Here is a 19,019-nt window from a genome sequence, read left to right as displayed (position 1 = left end):
AAAATTGCAACCCTCCCTAATGCAATAGGTTCCTTACTCTTGATTGCCCGAGCAAATAGTCCAAAAACAAGATGTCATAAAGATTAAAACAAAAACCAAAAACCTGTATCATACAAGCAAGGACTTCCAGTGCTTTCTGTTCTTTCCACTGAATGAACACGCTCCTTTTTCCCCCAATACTTTATGTAAAAATGTACACATAACAAAATACAAACCAAAACAAAAATGAAGTTGGCAGGTTTCTTTCTAGGGATCTTTTAAACATTCTGAAACAAAAATCACGAGAAGCCGAATGCTTTTACCTCAGCGATGAGAACAGCCTCCCAATGCAGCTTTGCAGAGGAAGCAGAATAATTAAAACAGCCATTCCCGCAAGACATGAGGGGCCAATTTCAAGCCAAAGAAGCGCCGTTACTGCTATCGCTTGAAGGGGTCCGGCCCATAAGAAGTGCAAAAAAATAGTCACCTGCAGAAACAGAAACACACAAATTTACTGATAGCAAACATTAGAACCAAGAGTGTGACAGTCGCAGGTGTACTTCATATATGGCAAATTCCATTACACAATCATATCTTGGTTCAGAGATGCCTGTGACCAGTGCTTTTTTCGGGGGGGGGGGCGCAGGGGTACGCATACCCCTAAACATTTTGTGAAACTTTGTACTTTTGTCCATTTACTGCATTTATTTTTCCCGATTTGAACTATAAAATGGTGATGTTCTTGAGTCAAAATGAAAGTACTCCTAAACATTTTTTTTTTTTTAAGGAAAAAAGCACTGCCTGTGTGACTCATGGAGAAATTTCTACACAAACGAGAAATAAACATGTAGATGGGGCTGAAAAAAAACAAAGCCACTTCTAGTTCACATGCGGATATTTGCAGGTCCACCTGAACCAAGGATGGAAAAATTCTGGAGGCAGCAGTTTGTGTGTGTGTGTATGCAAACTAGCCTGCCGGCAAGCAATTATTCAATCATCTTCAACAACAGCTTTATTGTACTAGCCTTGACAATTTACAGATAAAATTCCAATTACAGAACATTACAAAACAAAATCCACGGCAAAGAATCTTTCCATCTTTGAATGTTTTTATATAGAATTTTAAATCAGAAGAGGAAAACATTACTTTCCCCAAACAATTTAAAAGGAAGTCAATGTGACAGGAACATATCTATGTCTTTCAAATTCATTATAAATTCAAATGTATTATGTATTTTGTGGTTTTATATCTTGATTTTATTCTGTGAACCGCCTTGAGACACCCCCCCCCCCAAGGCAGTATATAAATTCAATAAAGAATAAATAATAATAATAACTGAAAGGGAAAGAAGAGTGCTTCCTCCAGATTGATGTTTGCTCTGATTCAGCACCATGGGTAATGAACAGGAGAAGGAGGAAACCTTTTGGACCCATGCTTTCTATTATTATTATTATTATCATCATCATCATCATTTTCAAAAACAGGAACAGAGAGCATATTTAAATATGGACCCATGCTTTCTAGGCATGGCGCAAACAGAAGTGTGGACAAGGCCTCACTGTGAGCCCTTCTTCAGAAGAGAGTTCACCATATAAAAGAACAAGGTGCTAAAAGCACCCCTAGAGTTGGGTGCTCAATACTGTCATGACACTGGGTGCTTCAGGTTAAATCGTGATGGGTGGTTTACTGTGAACATGCCAATGACTCCCAATTCACTAATGCCTCCTAGAGTATGGAAGAAATAAACCTGCTTGTGGCTTGTTTCCCCCGAAGCAAACCACTATCTGAATTCCACGCTATCAATACTGGGCCTTACCTGATCAAATTTATTCACATCATTTGATAGAAGATTTACAATCTGGCCCGTTGTAGTCTTTGTCATGGCTGTATTGCTCAGACGAAGTGCCTAGAGAGAAAGAGAAAGAGAGAGAGAGAGAGAGAAGTCTAATTTCTCTAGTTGCATTGTAGGGTATTTTGTTCACAATATTTTCCAGACTTTGTTCTGTTTGCAGGCTCCCCACAGATATCTGGTTGGTAACCCCGAGAATACTGAACTAGATGAGGCTCTGGCTTATCAAGCAAGCTCTTTTGTCCTTATAAACCGCCAAAATAGGCTCCTAAGTGGTTTACGGGTTTAAAGACCAATTGCACAGGTATTATAAACATCCATAATTTAAATAAGCCACAAAACAATCCCATTAAAACTTGAGACACAGGTCGAAAGATTAAGAGAATGCCTGTGTAAACAGGTGTATCTTCAATATGGGCGATAAGTTCCTGCATTAGAAGAACGTAACTGTTGAAGGTTTCTACTGTTATGAAAGGATTTATGTGGGATTTGTTTTAAAGAAAGTAAAGGACTGGGAATGAAGCCAGCTTCTCTTCCTGCACCTCTCACATGACAATACTGGCAACATTTGAAGTACAGAGCTTCTTATTGTGCATATCTATGCTATAGCGCATTGTCGGGACCTTCTACTGAGGAACACCTTGTACTCAATAGTCCTTGACTTCCAGGCCAACTATGGAAGCCAATCTGTGTACACAATTCACTGTGTCCAGATCCTGGTCTTTTGAGGTTTCTAATCAAAACACCACCAAACAGTGATGTGCTTTATAAATCAGCATCATTCCTCCAACACATCCTGTCAACATTACTTTTTCCAAACAATCTGAAAGTGAGGCAACATGACTCACAAGGACAAACCTATATCTTTCAAATGACGCACCGTAAACTACCCTGATCTCATCATTATCCAAAAGTTGTTTTTCAAAACTAAAACCGATTATAACCTCAAACGACACATAGCAATGCCTCTCACACGTTACTTTAAACCATGGTCAAGATTAACCATGGTTTAATGGTGAGCACACAGTGTGCCGGTGGAAGTGGAGAAAATTGCAACCACTTTACTCCCCACAAACACACCCCCCCCCCAATACACAGTTTGACAAAGACCTATGCTCAGTGTGTTCCAGGACTTCTGCAATGTGGGAAGATCAAACAGAAAAAAATAATTGCATTACTAAAAATAAAGTGATAAGAGAACAACACAAGCCCATTTGTCTTTTCCCCACCAAACTGGTTTTTACTCTCCACAAGCAGCGTTCGATATAAAGGCTATTTTATTATTTTATTAAATCCCATAACAGACTTGAGTTATCTCATCTGGAACGGCAAATTAATACCTCAGAGATATGTTTATGTACAAGAAAGCCATGTGCTTACTCCATTACAAGTTAACTCCTAAGGGATGATTTCCCAGGTATCAGCAAATCCACTAAAAACAAATGCAACTTTACCAAGACGACTAGAGACATAGCTCACAAACACATATATATGCATACACCATGGTTCCAACCTAGCACAGACACACACACACACAAAAGATGGGGGGGGGGGCTAAATTGCTAGCTAGCTGCACCTTAGATGGATCATTATACACTGGTTCCATGGGGAGAGCATCTCCCACCATAGATCACAGCAATGCCTAGGCAAACAGCTGAATTTTACCCAGCTGCAGGGCTCATAAAAAGGACCAAATCCCTGGCCCCCTTCAAGACTAGTTACAAAACTACTAGAAAATGGGTGGGTCCAGTTCCAATCCATGCCGATTTCCCATGTTTTCATTCATAAGTATGTTCCATCCCAATTTTCCAATCTCTTTGCCAAAAAAAAGCATGCTATTTTAATTCAGTCCTAGATCTTTAGCAATATCTCTTTCCCTTGGGACAACCTTATAAGATCTGCAAGGGACCAGTTCAGACAACAGCGATCGGTCCGTCTGTCAGCAACTTGCTACGTGGGGCATGAAAGAGAAAAAGAATGGCCCCAGCCCCTTCTGGTCCTGGCCATTGCTGGTTTAACCATCAACATTTGACCCCAACAAAAGAACCCCAAGGAATGCAGCCATTAACAGGGAAAAGAAAATGTATTCCACCCATGTGGGCTGGACAATAGTTGGTTTTCAACACCAATATACCACCACCTAAACATTGAAATATATTGATATATCCTAATGTCTGAAATAAGGATGGAATTATGGAGAGGCATTGGCTGGTCTCGCCGATTTTCCCCCATTCTGATTTTTGCATAGTACAAAAACACACATCATGATTCAAGTCAAAAATTATGAAACAGTTATCACAATATGGACTTCAAACCGGTTTTGGACGATATATCGCCCAGCCCTACCCATGTCTTATATTGCAAATACAGGAGGAATTTTTTTGTCAGAGACATTTGGAATGAGGAGTAAAGGTTCCTGAGTTCAATGGCAAGAATGAAAACAAAACTTAGGCCCAACATGTCACAAACAAGAAGCCGCTGGAAAGTGATTTACTACCACCCCGGGTTTGTATTTCATCCTCCCAGCATCAGCCCACATTCCTGGGCCTTGACAGTTAAATCTTTCTTCTTAGCCTCTTTTGGTATGTTCCTGTAAAGGTCTAGGAGTGTGGATAATGGCTGCCAAGGCCTCTCCAGATTGCAGTGTTTTGCTTCAAAAAGTCAGCCCTCACAGCCTCATCTCTGAACAAAGATCCAGTGCAGAATAAGTAAAATAAAACAAAACCTAATCACAATCCAAATATTATCCATGGATTCCCCCCCCCTTCCTGTTCCTAATGCTATCAACTTCAAGCATATGTTTTAAAAGGGAGTTGCTTCAGCATATGCAAAACCAGGCAAGACCCCACATATTTAAGCGCCCTGTTTATTGAGATAAAGGAAATATATTACCCACCTTGCGATAAATCATGTGGCACATGGCCACTCTAAGCTTCATGCCAGCACGTTGTACGTGATAAAAATACAAGTGGTGAGAGATGGCCAAAACCAGCGTACACATGGACAAGGCAGCTGCAGAGGCATAGGCGTATTTCAAGGCAACATCCGAACCACTGTTTTCAAAATAAGCAATAATCATTCCCAGAAATATTGGCTGGATTAATTTGAGCGTTTCCTAAAGAGTGGGGAGAAAAGCGGGGGTGGGGGAGAGGCTTTTAATAAACACAACAGAATCGTAATAGCAAAATCTTCCTCTAGAAGAGAGTAGCGTCTCATTTTAACTTGCTTCAAAAGCATAATCATTTTAACCAGCAAACATCAAACCATCTTAGTCCACTGTTTCGTAGATAACAGAGCATGTTCCTGCACATTATGGGGACTATTTTTTACCTTCCTACGCCGGTCAGTTGCATCTAAGCTTTGCTACGTGCTTAGACACAATGGTGTAGTTGAAGAGCACGGGTCAGACTGTGGGGGAAAGATGCTTACCTGGAAAATTCAAAGCAATGGCAGGATTTGAACCTGGAACTTTCAGGTTCATAGCCCAATCTGTTTGCTGTGGTGCTACAATAGCTCTCTGAAAATAATCTGTCTAGGAGCCCTCATCTGTCCACACCATACCAAAAAATGACACGATCAGTTACCTCTTGGAGACCACAGGCTATAAAGGGAATATAGGACCTACCTGGCTGCTGTGGCTAAATGTGGGACAACATCGGCATACTCTCAGCACTATGACTGCTGCATTTGAAGTCACCGGACACATTCACACTATAGGTTGAAAGCACTAGGATACCACTTTGAACAACTATGGCTGCCCCCAAAATAATTCTGGGAATTGTGGCTTATTACAGGCGCAGAGAATTGTTAAAGGTAAAGGTAAAGAAACCCCTGACCAGTAGGTCCAGTCGTGGCCGACTCTGGGGTTGCGGCGCTCATCTCGCTTTATTGGCCGAGGGAGCCGGCGTACAGCTTCCGGGTCATGTGGCCAGCATGACTAAGCCACTTCTGGCGAACCAGAGCAGCGCACGGAAACGCTGTTTACCTTCCCACTGGAGCGATGCCTATTTATCTACTTGCACTGGTGTGCTTTTGAACTGCTAAGTTGGCAGGAGCAGGGACCGAGCAACGGGAGCTCACCCTGTTGCTGGGATTCGAACCACCGAGCTTCTGATCGGCAAGTCCTAGGCTCTGTGGTTTAACCCACAGCACCATCTGCGTCCCTGAGAATTGTTAGGGGACCCCCTATTCTCCTCACACAGCTACAAATCCCAGAGTTTCCTAAGAAGGACTGGTTCCTAAAGCCACTCTGCTCTGGAAGGGAAATGGGGTCTCCTAACAACTATCAGCATCCTTGACAAACTACAGGCACCCGAAGCCACGAAGGTTTAAAGTGGGATCATAGCACTTTAAAGGTATTGTGTGAATGTGGCACTTCCTAGAGAAAAAGCAATCAAACTGAGGAGGCAAACTGAAGTCAGCTTCGCCTGCAGCTTCACCTGAAGGCAGAAAAACAGCTTTAATTAGTGGCGCTAAACCCAAAATACACAGAGGAGTACCGCTTGCGGCTAGTGTCTCTAGCCCATTTGTTGTCTTCCACATTTAAAGAGAAAGCTGCAAGGGTATCGAAGCTCGGAAAAGGGAGGTGGGATTTCAGCACACAAAGGCTTGAGGGAAAGGGAGAGGAAGAGAGCAGGACCACCACAACGAATTCTGCCTTGCAAATCTGCTCAGCTGGTCAGAGCGTGGTGCTGATCATACCCAGGTTGCAGGTTTGGTCCCTGTTATTCCTGCATTGTAGGGGGTTGCACTCAATGATCCTCCTAGTCCCTTCCAACTCTACATGATTCTATGATTTCTATGATCTTACCGCGCATCTCTTTCATTGTGTTACCTCAATCAGCGTGAAAAATCCCAGAAGCAGATAAGATTTCCAGTAGCAAAGTATAATGGCCTTTGTTAAATGTGGCACCCTCGCTTCCTTTTTTGCCTTTTGCACTTCTCTGTCCCAGTACCTATAAAATAAAAGATGAGTGAAGGATGCTGAAGGGGAGACGGGTGGAGAGAGAGAGAGAGGGAGAGAGGGAAAGAAAGAAAGATAATAAATTTTTATTTATATCCCGCCCCCCCCAGCCGAAGCCGGGCTCAGAGCGGCTAACAACAATAAAATGATACACATTCTAAAATCATTTCATTATAAAATTAATTCAAATCAGATTAATGGCAACCAATTGGGCTAGAAAGAAAGGAAAAGACAAGTATCAGTCCACAGAAGGATTGTTTTCATGCATCAACTGTACAGAAACACAAGATGAACTGTGATAATTTGCTGGAAAAGAGAGGCCTTCTCCTGAGCTTATGGGAGCAGTCAAGCGTCAGTTGTTTGCTTTTCCTGCAAGGACAAGTTGACCCTATAAAGAGGCACAGGTCAGAATAAGCCCGCACTTACAAAGTTATTGAGAGATATATCAAAATGGTTACGGTACTTTCCGCAACACAGAGAAAGCCGGAAATCAGTTTAAATGCAATCCAAGGCAATTCTGATATTTGAGCCATTGAAAAACCTGTCTTGCCTCATAAGAACTCCAATATACAAGCACACCAAGCAGAGATAGAGCAGAAAGCTGGTACTATAGGGTTTCTCCTCTCATACATTTCAACCATCCTTGACCTGGGGAAGAGACAGATTGGTGCATGCTGTGGAAGAATAAAAAAAAATCTAAATACAATTACTGATATTCGATTGTCTACTTACCACTGCAACCCCTCCCCAAGCACCTTAGAGGAATCTTCCGTGAGTACCTGAAACATATCATCCTCTTCTAGTTTCCTTTTATGACCGGTAACAAATAAAGGATTCAGCCACCTGTTTGAATGATAAAATATTGCTTTACACATCAATTTCCCTCACTCTCTGTCACACACACACACACACACACACACACACACCCTCTGTTAAGGGACTAAGGCTTACATGATTATAAAAGCAGAAATTCAGTATACAGAGCATTATATGGAAGGAAGCATTATACTAGGGAAGATAATAGCACAATAAAATTCAAAACAGTGACAATTAACTGCACATTTATTCAAAATCCAATTAAAACCATTTAGCTTAATTAATTCAACAAAACTGACAAACGTGATCCAGAGACACCAGCTTTTCAAAGTCTCAGGGCCAATTATTGTTCCAAATATTCTGGATCAAGTGACTTTTCTTCTTTAAGCTCTCAAAGTTCTTCAGCTTGTTCAAGGTCCTCATCTGAACTACCCAGATGTTTAACAAACAATCAATCACAGTCGGCCCATCATTTGAAAAATGCAGTCAAACCTCGGTTGTCAAACACAATCCGTTCCGGAAGCCCGTTCGGCTTCCGAAATGTTCGACAACCGAGGCACGGCTTCAGATTGGTTGCAGGAGTTTCCTGCACTCCGTGTCGGATGTTCAGCTTCCAAAAAACGTTCAAAAACCGGAACATTTAATTCTGGGTTTTCGACGATCAAGAGCCAAAACGTTTCAAAACGGAGGCATTCGGGGACGGAGGTTTGACTGTATGACTTTAGAGCCACCTTGTTCCAAAACAGCATTCTGTTTTGGTGACTGTAACCTTGGTTTTAAGGAGCCATTTGACATCCAGCTTATATACCCAGAGTGGCTGGGGAAACCCAGCTAGATGAGTGGGGTATAAATAAAAATTATTATTATTATTATTATTATTATTATTATTATTATTATTATTCCTGCGTTTCTAACATGACCCTCAGCCATCTTCACTTGGTTGCAAAAGTAGTCGAAAGCCAGGTGCCAAATGAACACATGAACCAAACAAAAGACAAAAAAGGGGGGAGCTTTGATGTCACAAGCAGGTTTCTTAAGGATAGTATTTCTAGGCAACTTTGCTCTTCTTCTCCCAACCCACATCGACCCTGAGGGCAAGACAAGCTGGGGGTGAAGGGGGAGCATTAATGTTCACGCTGCAAAATTGGTTTTTTGGTTCTGTGAAACTCTTTGTCGTCTAAAGCCCCTCTACCTCAGCGCCCTTTGGACTTTCAATTGCTTTGCAAAGGACTTAACCACCACGGAAGTCCTTTGTCGTTCATTAATTAGCGGTGCTTTAATGCTTTCTCCTATTCAAAGCTGAGAAAAATGAGATTTTTAAGCCCCAATGTAGCCAAGCTCTTCAAGAAAGATGTTGTTTTCCCAATGGCAGAAATGATTTCCCCTCCTCAAGACTGGCCACATTATATGCACGTACCGTTTTTTAAAAAGGGAAATAAGCAGGCCACAGAGTCCGCTCTTAAACAGAAATGCTCCCCCGGGCTTTTTTCAGCCTGGCTCCTCCTGCTAAACACAAACTTGTGGGACTTCCCCAAGCCAGAGTCAAACATCTGCTGGTTGGGCACGTGGAGCTCTTTGTACAGAGCTGTGTGTGCTTATCACAAAACACTAAAGGAAACAAAGCCAGTTGATATTTACACTAAAGGAAGGTTTCCTGCAGCCTCATTCACCTGGCGAGAGAGATGTGAAGGCCCCAGAGGGGAGAGGGGAGTGGAAAAAATATTCTTTTCCTTTCAAATGAGAGATGTTTAAGACAAGGTCATTGCTTAGTTAAACCTTAGCTATGAAGGTTTTTAGGTAGCCAGTCTACAGCACTGGAGAACAAAGTACTATTTCAGAGTAACCATGCAAAGGATTGCTCTGTGCAGCTTGAAAATACACCAAAGAGCAGAATTTTATATGTGATGTTAAAAATCAGATGTGGGGAATCTGGATCTGGCGGACAGATCAGATCCTTATCTCCAAGCACCCCTGCGGTTCAAGCTTGACAGGTGGGCAGGGTCACCCACCTGTCAATCATCCGATGCCACAAATTATAAAATTGATTTTATAATGAAATGATTTTTAGAATGTTTTATCATTTTAATGTTGTTAGCCACTCTGAGCCCAGCTTCGGCTGGGGAGGGCGGGATATAAATAAAAAATTATTATTGTTTTATTATTATTATTAAAGACATCAAGTGCCCTGGCTTGCCCACATGGTTTGAAATCAAACCGCCTGGTCAAAAAAGAGTATGCAAGGCTTCCCAAACACTTACTGACACTTTGCCTGAAGCAGTTCCCAACTAGCACAGGCAATCCTGCAAAGCTTCATTTGTCCAAGGCCCAGCACTACCTGTTCCACACCTGACATCATGTCTGTCCCCCACAGATATGTTAGGTGTCTGTCCCTTGGCTGAAACAACCTTGCAGGCCAAACAGGGAGACCTAGCAGGCCCAAAGTTTGGTTTGGATTGATTTATTATGTTATACAGTGGTACCTTGGTTTTCGAACGTAATCCATTCCGGAAAACTGTTTGAGTTCTGAAACGTTCAAAAGCTGAAAACTCAATAGCCGACAGCTAGGCCTCAGGATCTTGTACTCAGCTGAAGCCATGTGGCATGTTCGACTTCTGAGGCGCGTTTGAAAACCAAAGCATTTACTTCCGGGTTTACGGCGTTCAAAAACTGAAATGTTTGTCAACGGAGACGTTCGAAAACCGAGGTACCACTGGGTTTCTATGCTGCTTTTCATTCAAATGAATCCTCCAGCAGCACAACGTACAGGTCACTCCGAGAGATTTCCAAGAACTTGTGATTTTCCCTTGCAAGTCTCTTCCAAAAGGAGCAGGGTGGCCAGTAACACCAGTGGTGGGGACCTGGTGGTCCTCTTTTAGCCACAGCCAGAGGCCAGAAATGATGGGAAATAGTGGTAACTCAGGTTACATATGCTTCAGGTTACATACGCTTCAGGTTACAGACTCCACTAACACAGAAACAGTGCTTCAGGTTAAGAACTTTGCTTCAGGATGAGAACAGAAATCATGTTCCGGCGGCGCGGCGGCAGCAGGAGGCCCCATTAGCTAAAGTGGTACTTCAGTTTCAGGTTAAGTACGGACCTCCGGAACAAATTAAGTACTTAACCTGAAGTACCACTGTACAACTCGGCAACAACTGATGTTGTACACAATGGGTTGTCTAGAAAGACAGCTCCACCTTCTTTTCTTCCCTCCCTTCACATTACGAGTCATTTTGAGTGCTACATCAGGAAGACCAGGGAGATAAGGAGAGATTACTATCTCTATGTATTGCCCCAGTTAACAAATTCACAGAATACTTTGACAAAGACCGGGTAAAGATCTAGGTGGATGACACCTGCACATTGCCAGAATAAGTCCAACCGGCGACGGAAATCACGTTTCAGCCCTGTTGTGTCACAAGTGGGAACGAAGCTCTTTGAGAGCAACCCTCAAATAAGAAAAGACTGCCCAGTGCATCTTTCAAGGAGCCAGATTTCAGCAAGTCATCAAAGCGGCTCAGCACAATAGGAAAACATTGGTCAAGATGCACAGGAATGCTTTTCAGATCTAACTTCATGCCTGTCTCAGTGTAACCAAGGGATGCTTACGCCACTAATTGTAAGGACAGGTGTAAGGTGGCTGTAATCCAAAACATGCTATCAAGAAGTAAAGGCACGCTTCATTTGCTGGGACTTCCTTCGAAGGAAGCATGTTTAGGATCGGTAAGTAAGCCCAGAAACATTTCAAAAAATGGCGAGGAGTTTCTAGACCAGACCTGCAAAACGTGTGATCTACCAAGCCAAACACAGTCCACCAGTGATGCAAAAGCATTTACTGAGTGTTTAATAAACCTCTTGTTTTTACCGCATGCCAAGTCCTGAAGGGCTGGGTGGGAAGAGGCAAGTGCTGTCAAACATCTGGCAGGCAGACCATATTCATCTTGGTGGGTCAGAAGTTGTGCCAGCCTCCGATAGACAAAGCAACAAAACACATAACTGCATCATCAACAACAAAACCAACTCCATTCCTCAGCTCCGAATAAAGGGTGAATTTCACAAAGCAAACTTGCGCCTGTGGCCCCAACCACCAGCAGATCACAGCCAACTTTCCAAATCAATCCTTGGGGATTAATTTTTTTCTATAAAAATCAGCTTACAAAATAGCTCATATCACAAGTATCTTGAAAGCTCTACATTAGCTCCCTATTTGCTCCAAAGCTAACCCATTGAAGGTGCTAGGGCTTACCTTTAAAGTCCTAAACAGTTTAGGAACCCAATGGCTAAAGTAGAACCTCTTCCCATACTAGCTTGTCTGTGCCTTAAGCTCCCCTGGAGAAGAGCAGCTCCAAGAACGCTTCCACGAAGGGCAGGGCCTTTTCTAAAGTGGCCCCATGACTCTGGAATCACCTCCCCAACGAGGTGAATCTGGCATCAACTTTGCAAGATTTTCTGCAGCAAGTGAAGACCTTCACCTACAGATTTTAGATAGCAGATAATTCTTGAGGTTCTTAAATAATAAATAATTCTTATTTATTTTCATCTGGTTTATTGGCATTTTGTGTCTGTGTTGCCTTTTTAAAATGGTTGCCGATTTAAAATTGTGGCCCTGTCTGCGCTATTACATTGAAAGCAGCGCTATACAGCTTTAAAACAGTCACAGCTTTCCACCCAAAGAAGCCTGGGAACATTAGTTAGGGGTGGTAAGATTTGCTAGAAGTTCCCATGATTCTGTGGTGGAAGCCATGACTGTTTAAAGTAGAATAATACTGCTTTAAATGTATAGTGCAAATGGAACCTGTGTTTATTTTAAGTTCTGCACAATATTTCGTTCACGCTTTTGAACACTGCCCTAGTAATCTTTCAAAGCAGGGCAGTAAAGAAATACTTCATATAGATAAATTAAAGACATCATTTGGGATTTGACTCTTGGATGATGGAAATACAAAATAAGCTGCAGAGTCGTGAAAGGGTATTAAGATTGCCTGGGCGCCTAGAGAACTGTTCAGCCTTGAGAGCTGTTTTTCAGACACTGTAACTACCTTGAGTTAGAACAAACAATTCAACAGGGTCAGGGTGAAGGGAGAGATTGTGGAAACATAGGGCTCTTTCAACGTTTTACTATCCAAACTTCTGCCTATAAACATGGTGACTTTACAGTAACATCCACTTCCAAACTTCTATACAAATGTCTGGTTTATAAAACAAAACGAGGAAAGACTAGCTAACATTGTACTTCACTTCATCGTGGGTGGCCAGCTTCTCTGTTCTCATGGGTCATTTTATTTATTTATTTTACATAATTTTTATTAATTTTTCTCATTTATACATCCTTAAGATATCAATGCCTTCCCTTCTTCTCTTTCTATGGTTCATTTTAAATATCATAAATCCCTGCATATTTTACAGAAACGACATCGTTTAGTATTCCATTATTACAACCATCATAACTTATTTACACTGTTGAATTTATCTTAACGCTGTCAGCTTTTTCAGCTGTACACAGTTATTTCCTATATATTCAATAAATGTTTTCCAATCTTCTCTAAACGTATGTTCTTCTTGTTCTCTTATTCTATATGTTAAGTCTGCAATCTGCGCATATTCTGTCAACTTAAGTTGCCACTCTTTAGTTGGGACCTCGCTCGTTTTCCATTTTTGGGCTAACAAAACACAGGCCACAATAGTAGCATGCATAAGTAACCTTTTTTGACACCTGGGAATTTCAGTCTGAATTATCCCCAACAGAAAGGACTTTGGGGTTTTGGGGGGAAGTACTTGTAAACAATTTTTTTCAATTCATTATGGATCATTTCCCAATACTCTTTTACCCGTTTACAAGTCCACCACATATAAAAAAATTGCTTTTTTTTCTCAAGGGTCGTTTTATTCTCTAGTACAGAGAGAGGAAAACTGTGGCCTTCCAGATGTTGCTGGACTACAAGTCCCATCATCCCTGGCCACTGGCTATGGATGATGGGAACTGGAGTCCCATGACATCTGGAGGACCACAAGTTCCCCATCACCAGGAGAGATGCTAGAGGGTGATACAGGGACCCCAAGCTCTGGACATCCTGCTGCCAGGGAGACACCAGTCAATCCCCAGCTTAACTGGTCCAGAGAGGAAGGTAAAACCATAGCAATAGCGGGAGAGCCCTTCCCACATGTAGCATTGCTGGAGGAAGCAAGATGATGCTGAGGCCCATCACCACATAAGGAGCTGTGATGTTGGTAAAACAGGCACAGGGAACCCCAGTGAACACGGTCCTTGAGACTTACATTACAAGATAAAAATACAATAAATAAAATATCTCTTATAAGTTTACTAGTGGGACAAGTACCCACTATCTGAAATTCAGAAAGAGATCTGGGTGGATATGTGTTTCTGTTATGGGGGTTTGTTTTATACAGATGTATGGAGGGCCTTCTCGGCAGCGGCACCCTCCCTGTGGAACAGCCTCCCATCAGATGTCAAGGAGATAAGTAACTACACAACTTTTAGAAGATATCTGAAGGCATCCCTGAATTGGGAAGCTTTTAATGTTTGATGTTTTATTATGTTTTTATATGAGTTGGAAGCTGCCCAGAGTGGCTGGGGCAACCCAGTCGGATGAGCAGGGTATAAATAATAAAATTATTATTAATAATAATATTAATACTAATATTATTACAGCACTCTTTTTACACCTCTCAAGCTTAGGTGCAATGTTCTTATTTCTAAACTGGGAGGGTGTTTTCTGGAAAGTCTTCCCCCTGCTTAATTACTTGACAATATAGTGCACATCATGTGGGGCTCGGCTAACTTTCTTGACTTATCTGCTGCTCTTCACATGGGGCATTTTTCACCTTTCCACTTGGGGCTCAGATTGTGCTGACCTGTGGTTGCTGGATATCCTGTAGTAGTAGTAGTAGTAGTAATAATAATAATAATAATAATAATAATAATTATTATTATTATTATTATTATTATTATTATTATTATTTATTATTTGTACCCCGCCCATCTGGATGGGTTTCCCCAGCCACTCTGGGCGGCTTCCACAGAGACCAAAAATACACTAAAATGTCATACATTAAAAACTTCCCTGAACAGGGCTGCCTTAAGATGTCTTCTGAATGTCAGGTTTATCGCTTTGACATCTGATGGGAGGGCGTTCCACAGGCCGGGCGCCACTACCGAGAAGGCCCTCTGCCTGGTTCCCTGTAGCTATGCCTCTCGCAGGGAGGGAACTGCCAGAAGGCCCTCGGAGCTGGACCTCAGCGTCCGGGGAAAACGATGGGGGTGGAGACGCTCCTTCAGGTATACTGGGCTGAGGCCACTGTGGTTGGTACTGTCTGGTGACAGCGGGCTTGAAAGCACATGCAACAGCTAGATCAGGTATGGAAGGAAACCCATTTATGTGTGTGCAAAAGAGAGAACTCATGTTAGATATATTGGACAGCGTATGTTTTCAGTTGTCATAAGCAACAGTTCTTGCCAATGGATTATATGTGGGGAACAGAGTGTACATAAAGTGTACTGGACCCAGGAAATCCTGTAGCTCAGATAAATGCCTTGACAACCAAAGCTAGAGTTTAGTTTATCTCTCTCTGAAAGCCAGCCTAAATCGGCATGGATATAAATTAATTTACGTCATGAGCTTGAGCCAAGCAATACCCTATCCACTGCTGTTCTAGTAAGTGGTTTTCCTTGTACTTCTGTATACTTCCTCTTGGAACCACCTGAATGAATCTTTTGGATCCCTGGCAGTCCATAGACCACAGTCTGGGACCTCCTGGTTGTCTAAGATCTATTAAGTTGTTCTCTTCTTGCATTTCCACAAAATGTGGAATGTTTTAGGATCTCCACCTCTAAAATATAATAGAAAACAGGTGTATCAACAGCAATTAGCCAACAAACCTAAATGAAACATTCAAGTTCTAGGCAAGTACAGTGGTACCTTGGTTCTCAAACTTAATCCGTTCCGGAAGTCTGTTCCAAAACCAAAGCATTCCAAAACCAAGGCGCGCTTTCCCATAGAAAGTACTGTAATGCAAAATGGATTTATCTGTTCCAGACTTTTAAAAACAACCCCATAAACAGTGATTTAACATGAATTTTACTATCTGAGACCATTGATCCATAAAATGAAAGCAATAATCAATGTACTGTACTAAAATAAATAAAACAATATTGTAGATGATAAAAATTACAATGACAAATTTTTCTTATCTGCTCTGATGATGGGGGGCTTTTATCCATTTCTGTAGTCACACAATCAATCAATCAGTCAGTAGCTGAACTGAGATCCACATAGTCACAAAAACAACAGAAAAAGCCTCAAAACAAAAAACGCAAAATAAATAGCAAAAACAAAAGCACCAAATATAAGCTCCAAATATCACCTTAGAACACTGCAATCGGAAACGGAAGGCTTGGGTTACAATGGGAGGGATGCAAACTAGCAGGGCAACAGGAAACACCGGGGGACGCAAAACCGAGCACATTTTGCTTCCAAAAAAAAGTTCGAAAACCGGAACACCTACTTCCGGTTTTGCAGCATTTAGGTTCCAAGTTGTTCATGAACTAAGCTGTTCAAAAACCGAGGTACCACTGTACTAGGTATTGACCATCCATCGCCATGTCCTTCTTATGAGCTTCCAGGACACCTGTCTACGTAAGCTTGGAAACAGAACGCTGGAATGCAAGAAGCATATGCTCGCCCCACCAATTCTCTTGCAGCTCCTACAGCTGGTCAACATAGTGGCTTAGACACTCAGTTACAGATTCAGGTGGCCTTAGACACCTTCATGAAGGTGCATCTTATGGGGTTAAGGATCCTTACTGCTTTAAGGATCACAAATCAATGTATGTGGCTGCATCAGAACCAGCCTCCCCCCCCCCCCCAATATATATATTTTCATATAACCGTTTTGTCAGATAGTTAACTAGGAGAGAATTTCATGGATGCATGGCTCCTGTATATGAGTATATAATGAGTATATAACCAGACTTAATCCACTGAATTTCCTTTTGGACTGGGAAGAAACCACAACATATAAATCAACTTACGCAATAAATATTACATCATGATCTGAAATGTCAGTGCAAGCTGAAGGGTGAATGTTACACGTATTGTTTATTGTTCTTGCATTTGATAAATGTATGTTCATATAGACAAAATATTAAAAACTGAAGATCCTATGTGTCAAACACATTTGAACATTCAAAAATGCTATAGAGGTGCAAAGTACATGACTCATACAGCAACTTTTGCCATCTCATCTTCGAGGTCATGACCATCTTAAATCTTAAGCATGAATTCCAATCCAGGCCAAACATTCCTAAGCTCTTCTTCTTAAAAGAATAAATTCTTCGTAAAAGAAGAATAAATTCTGAAAGCAAACACACATCCATCTGAAGCGCAGAATCTGGGATTCTGAAGTAGCTTCCACACAAAGTATACACAACTCTGAACCCTGAATCTTCCTCAGAGAACCTGTTTATTATACGCTGCAAAATGTTTACAGGCAGTTAGTCACTCAGAGCTCATGGTACGGTCAGAACATACACCAGCCCTGGGCCTTGCGCTACAAAAGCCATTGGAAAGTATTTAAGCTACTTATGCGGGTAAAATAACTAAAGGAAATACAAAGATTTCAACCAGATTGCATCATTTCAGAAACAGGGTGACTTGGCTAATCCAGCACAACATTATCCATGAACTACAAAGGATTTTCAAAGGTCTTGCCTTTTCTCTCTCACTAATGAGAAATAAAAAGTCAAAATCAGCATATCTAGAGCACAGTCCTGTAGGTTTACTTAGAAGTAAGCCCCGCCAGGCTCCATGGCGCTTCCTGTCTATAGGTTGGTTTAACAGTGGTCCTTGGAGTTTTGTGCTGCTGCATACAAGAACTTAAAAGTTCTCATTAAACAAGAACTTAAAAGTTCCTGTAGACCAGGGAGTCCGAAACTGTGGTCCATGGACCACCAGCGGTCCACAAGAATCATTCAGGTGGTTCGTGGCATGTCTGAATTCAATATTCATACCAAACTGTATTATTAGTAGTAGCAAAAGGTAAAGGGACCCCTGACCATTAGGTGCAGTTGTGGCCGACTCTGGGGTTGCGGCGCTCATCTCTCTTTATTGGACGAGGGAGCCGGTGTACATGTGGCCAGTATGACTAAGCCGCTTCTGGCGAACCAGAGCAGCGCACGGAAACGCCGTTTACCTTCCCGCCAGAGCGGTACCTATTTATCTACTTGCACTTTGACGTGCTTTGGAACTGCTAGGTTGGCAGGAGCAGGAACCGAGCAACGGGAGCTCACCCTGTCGCGGGGATTCAAACCACCGACCTTCTGATCGTCAAGACCTAGGCTCTGTGGTTTAACCTACAGTGCCACCCATGTCCCATTAGTAATAGTACATAAGCCAAAATTACATATAGTCAAAACATATTGGGTTCAACGGGTTCAAAGTCTTTTTTCCCCAGACACCCACTACTTTCCGTTTTTTTATTTTTTGCCAAGTATGTAAGTTGTGGGCTTACTGTATTAATATTTTACCACATAGAAAAATCATTCTATTCATCTACATTTATGTTATGTTATTTATTTATTTCTGTTTTTCTGCAACCAACATGCAAGCAGCTACTCTTAAATTCCATATCAATTCTTTATGGCTTGTTTGTGGATCAAATATTCTAATAATTCTATGGAATGCAAATTCTAACAGTATAAAATACAATATAAGAAATAAAAGAAGCAATAGAAATACAGTTAAAAACCATACAGCACCTAATACCACACATTACAATTGTTACATCAGGCAGACAAATCATAAAGGGGTCCACAAATATATCATCAGCAATTTCCAAGTCGTCCAAAGTTTAGGTACCACTAGCCCAGACCATTCACATTGTGTTGGTTACTTTCCAGACCAATTTCGCTGCAGACAGGTGGTGTCCCTTCACTCATACATGCAAACAGACATAAGACTGTGCACATTTCCGGAAACTGATCCCTGTGACAACGTCCCAAACTGTGCAATAAATTGAAAAAGAAGGACAATGGGAAAGCTCAGTTGGTAGAGCATGAGACTCTTAATCTCAAAATCATGGGTTTGAATCCCACATTGGGCAAAAGATTCCTACAATACAGGGGATTGAACTAAATGACCCGTGTGGTCCCTGCTAACTATACAATTCTATTATTCTAAGACATCAGTACAACCACATTTGTAGAAGATACCCAGACACAAGATTGGATAAATAAGGTACATACAAAAAGGCAAGAGGCATGGAAGAAAGAAATTCAGAGGAATGCATTTACAGGAACAATTTGTTTCAGCTTTCAGCTGTTAACTCTATGGAGACCTGCCGTGTCTGAACCTAAACCACCTTGTGACCTTCCCCTAGCTGTTAATACATCAAAGGT

The 19,019-nt window shown here is 41.7% G+C and overlaps 1 protein-coding gene across 3 annotated transcripts in view; it reads right to left on the bottom strand.

The window, feature by feature from the left end:
- Positions 1-19,019, bottom strand: part of ABCC4 (ATP binding cassette subfamily C member 4 (PEL blood group)) — a 147,607-nt gene that overhangs the window by 121,869 nt on the left and 6,719 nt on the right. For all 3 annotated transcript variants that reach the window (XR_014563384.1, XM_083735200.1, XM_083735199.1), the window contains exons 2-6: positions 7,525-7,635; positions 6,664-6,784; positions 4,726-4,944; positions 1,797-1,886; positions 303-466 (exon numbers count right to left, since the gene is read on the bottom strand). Coding sequence is in view for 2 of the 3 variants with exons in the window: in XM_083735199.1 (XP_083591325.1) it covers positions 303-466; positions 1,797-1,886; positions 4,726-4,944; positions 6,664-6,784; positions 7,525-7,635 (705 nt within the window). In the remaining variant the exon portion in view is untranslated. The remainder of the gene's footprint in view (positions 1-302; positions 467-1,796; positions 1,887-4,725; positions 4,945-6,663; positions 6,785-7,524; positions 7,636-19,019) is intronic.

Source organism: Podarcis gaigeae (assembly GCF_964106915.1).
Source record: "Podarcis gaigeae genome assembly, chromosome: 4".
Lineage (NCBI taxonomy): Eukaryota > Metazoa > Chordata > Lepidosauria > Squamata > Lacertidae > Podarcis > Podarcis gaigeae.
Note: the sequence above shows the minus strand (reverse complement) of the source record. Positions and strands in the feature narration are given on the sequence as shown.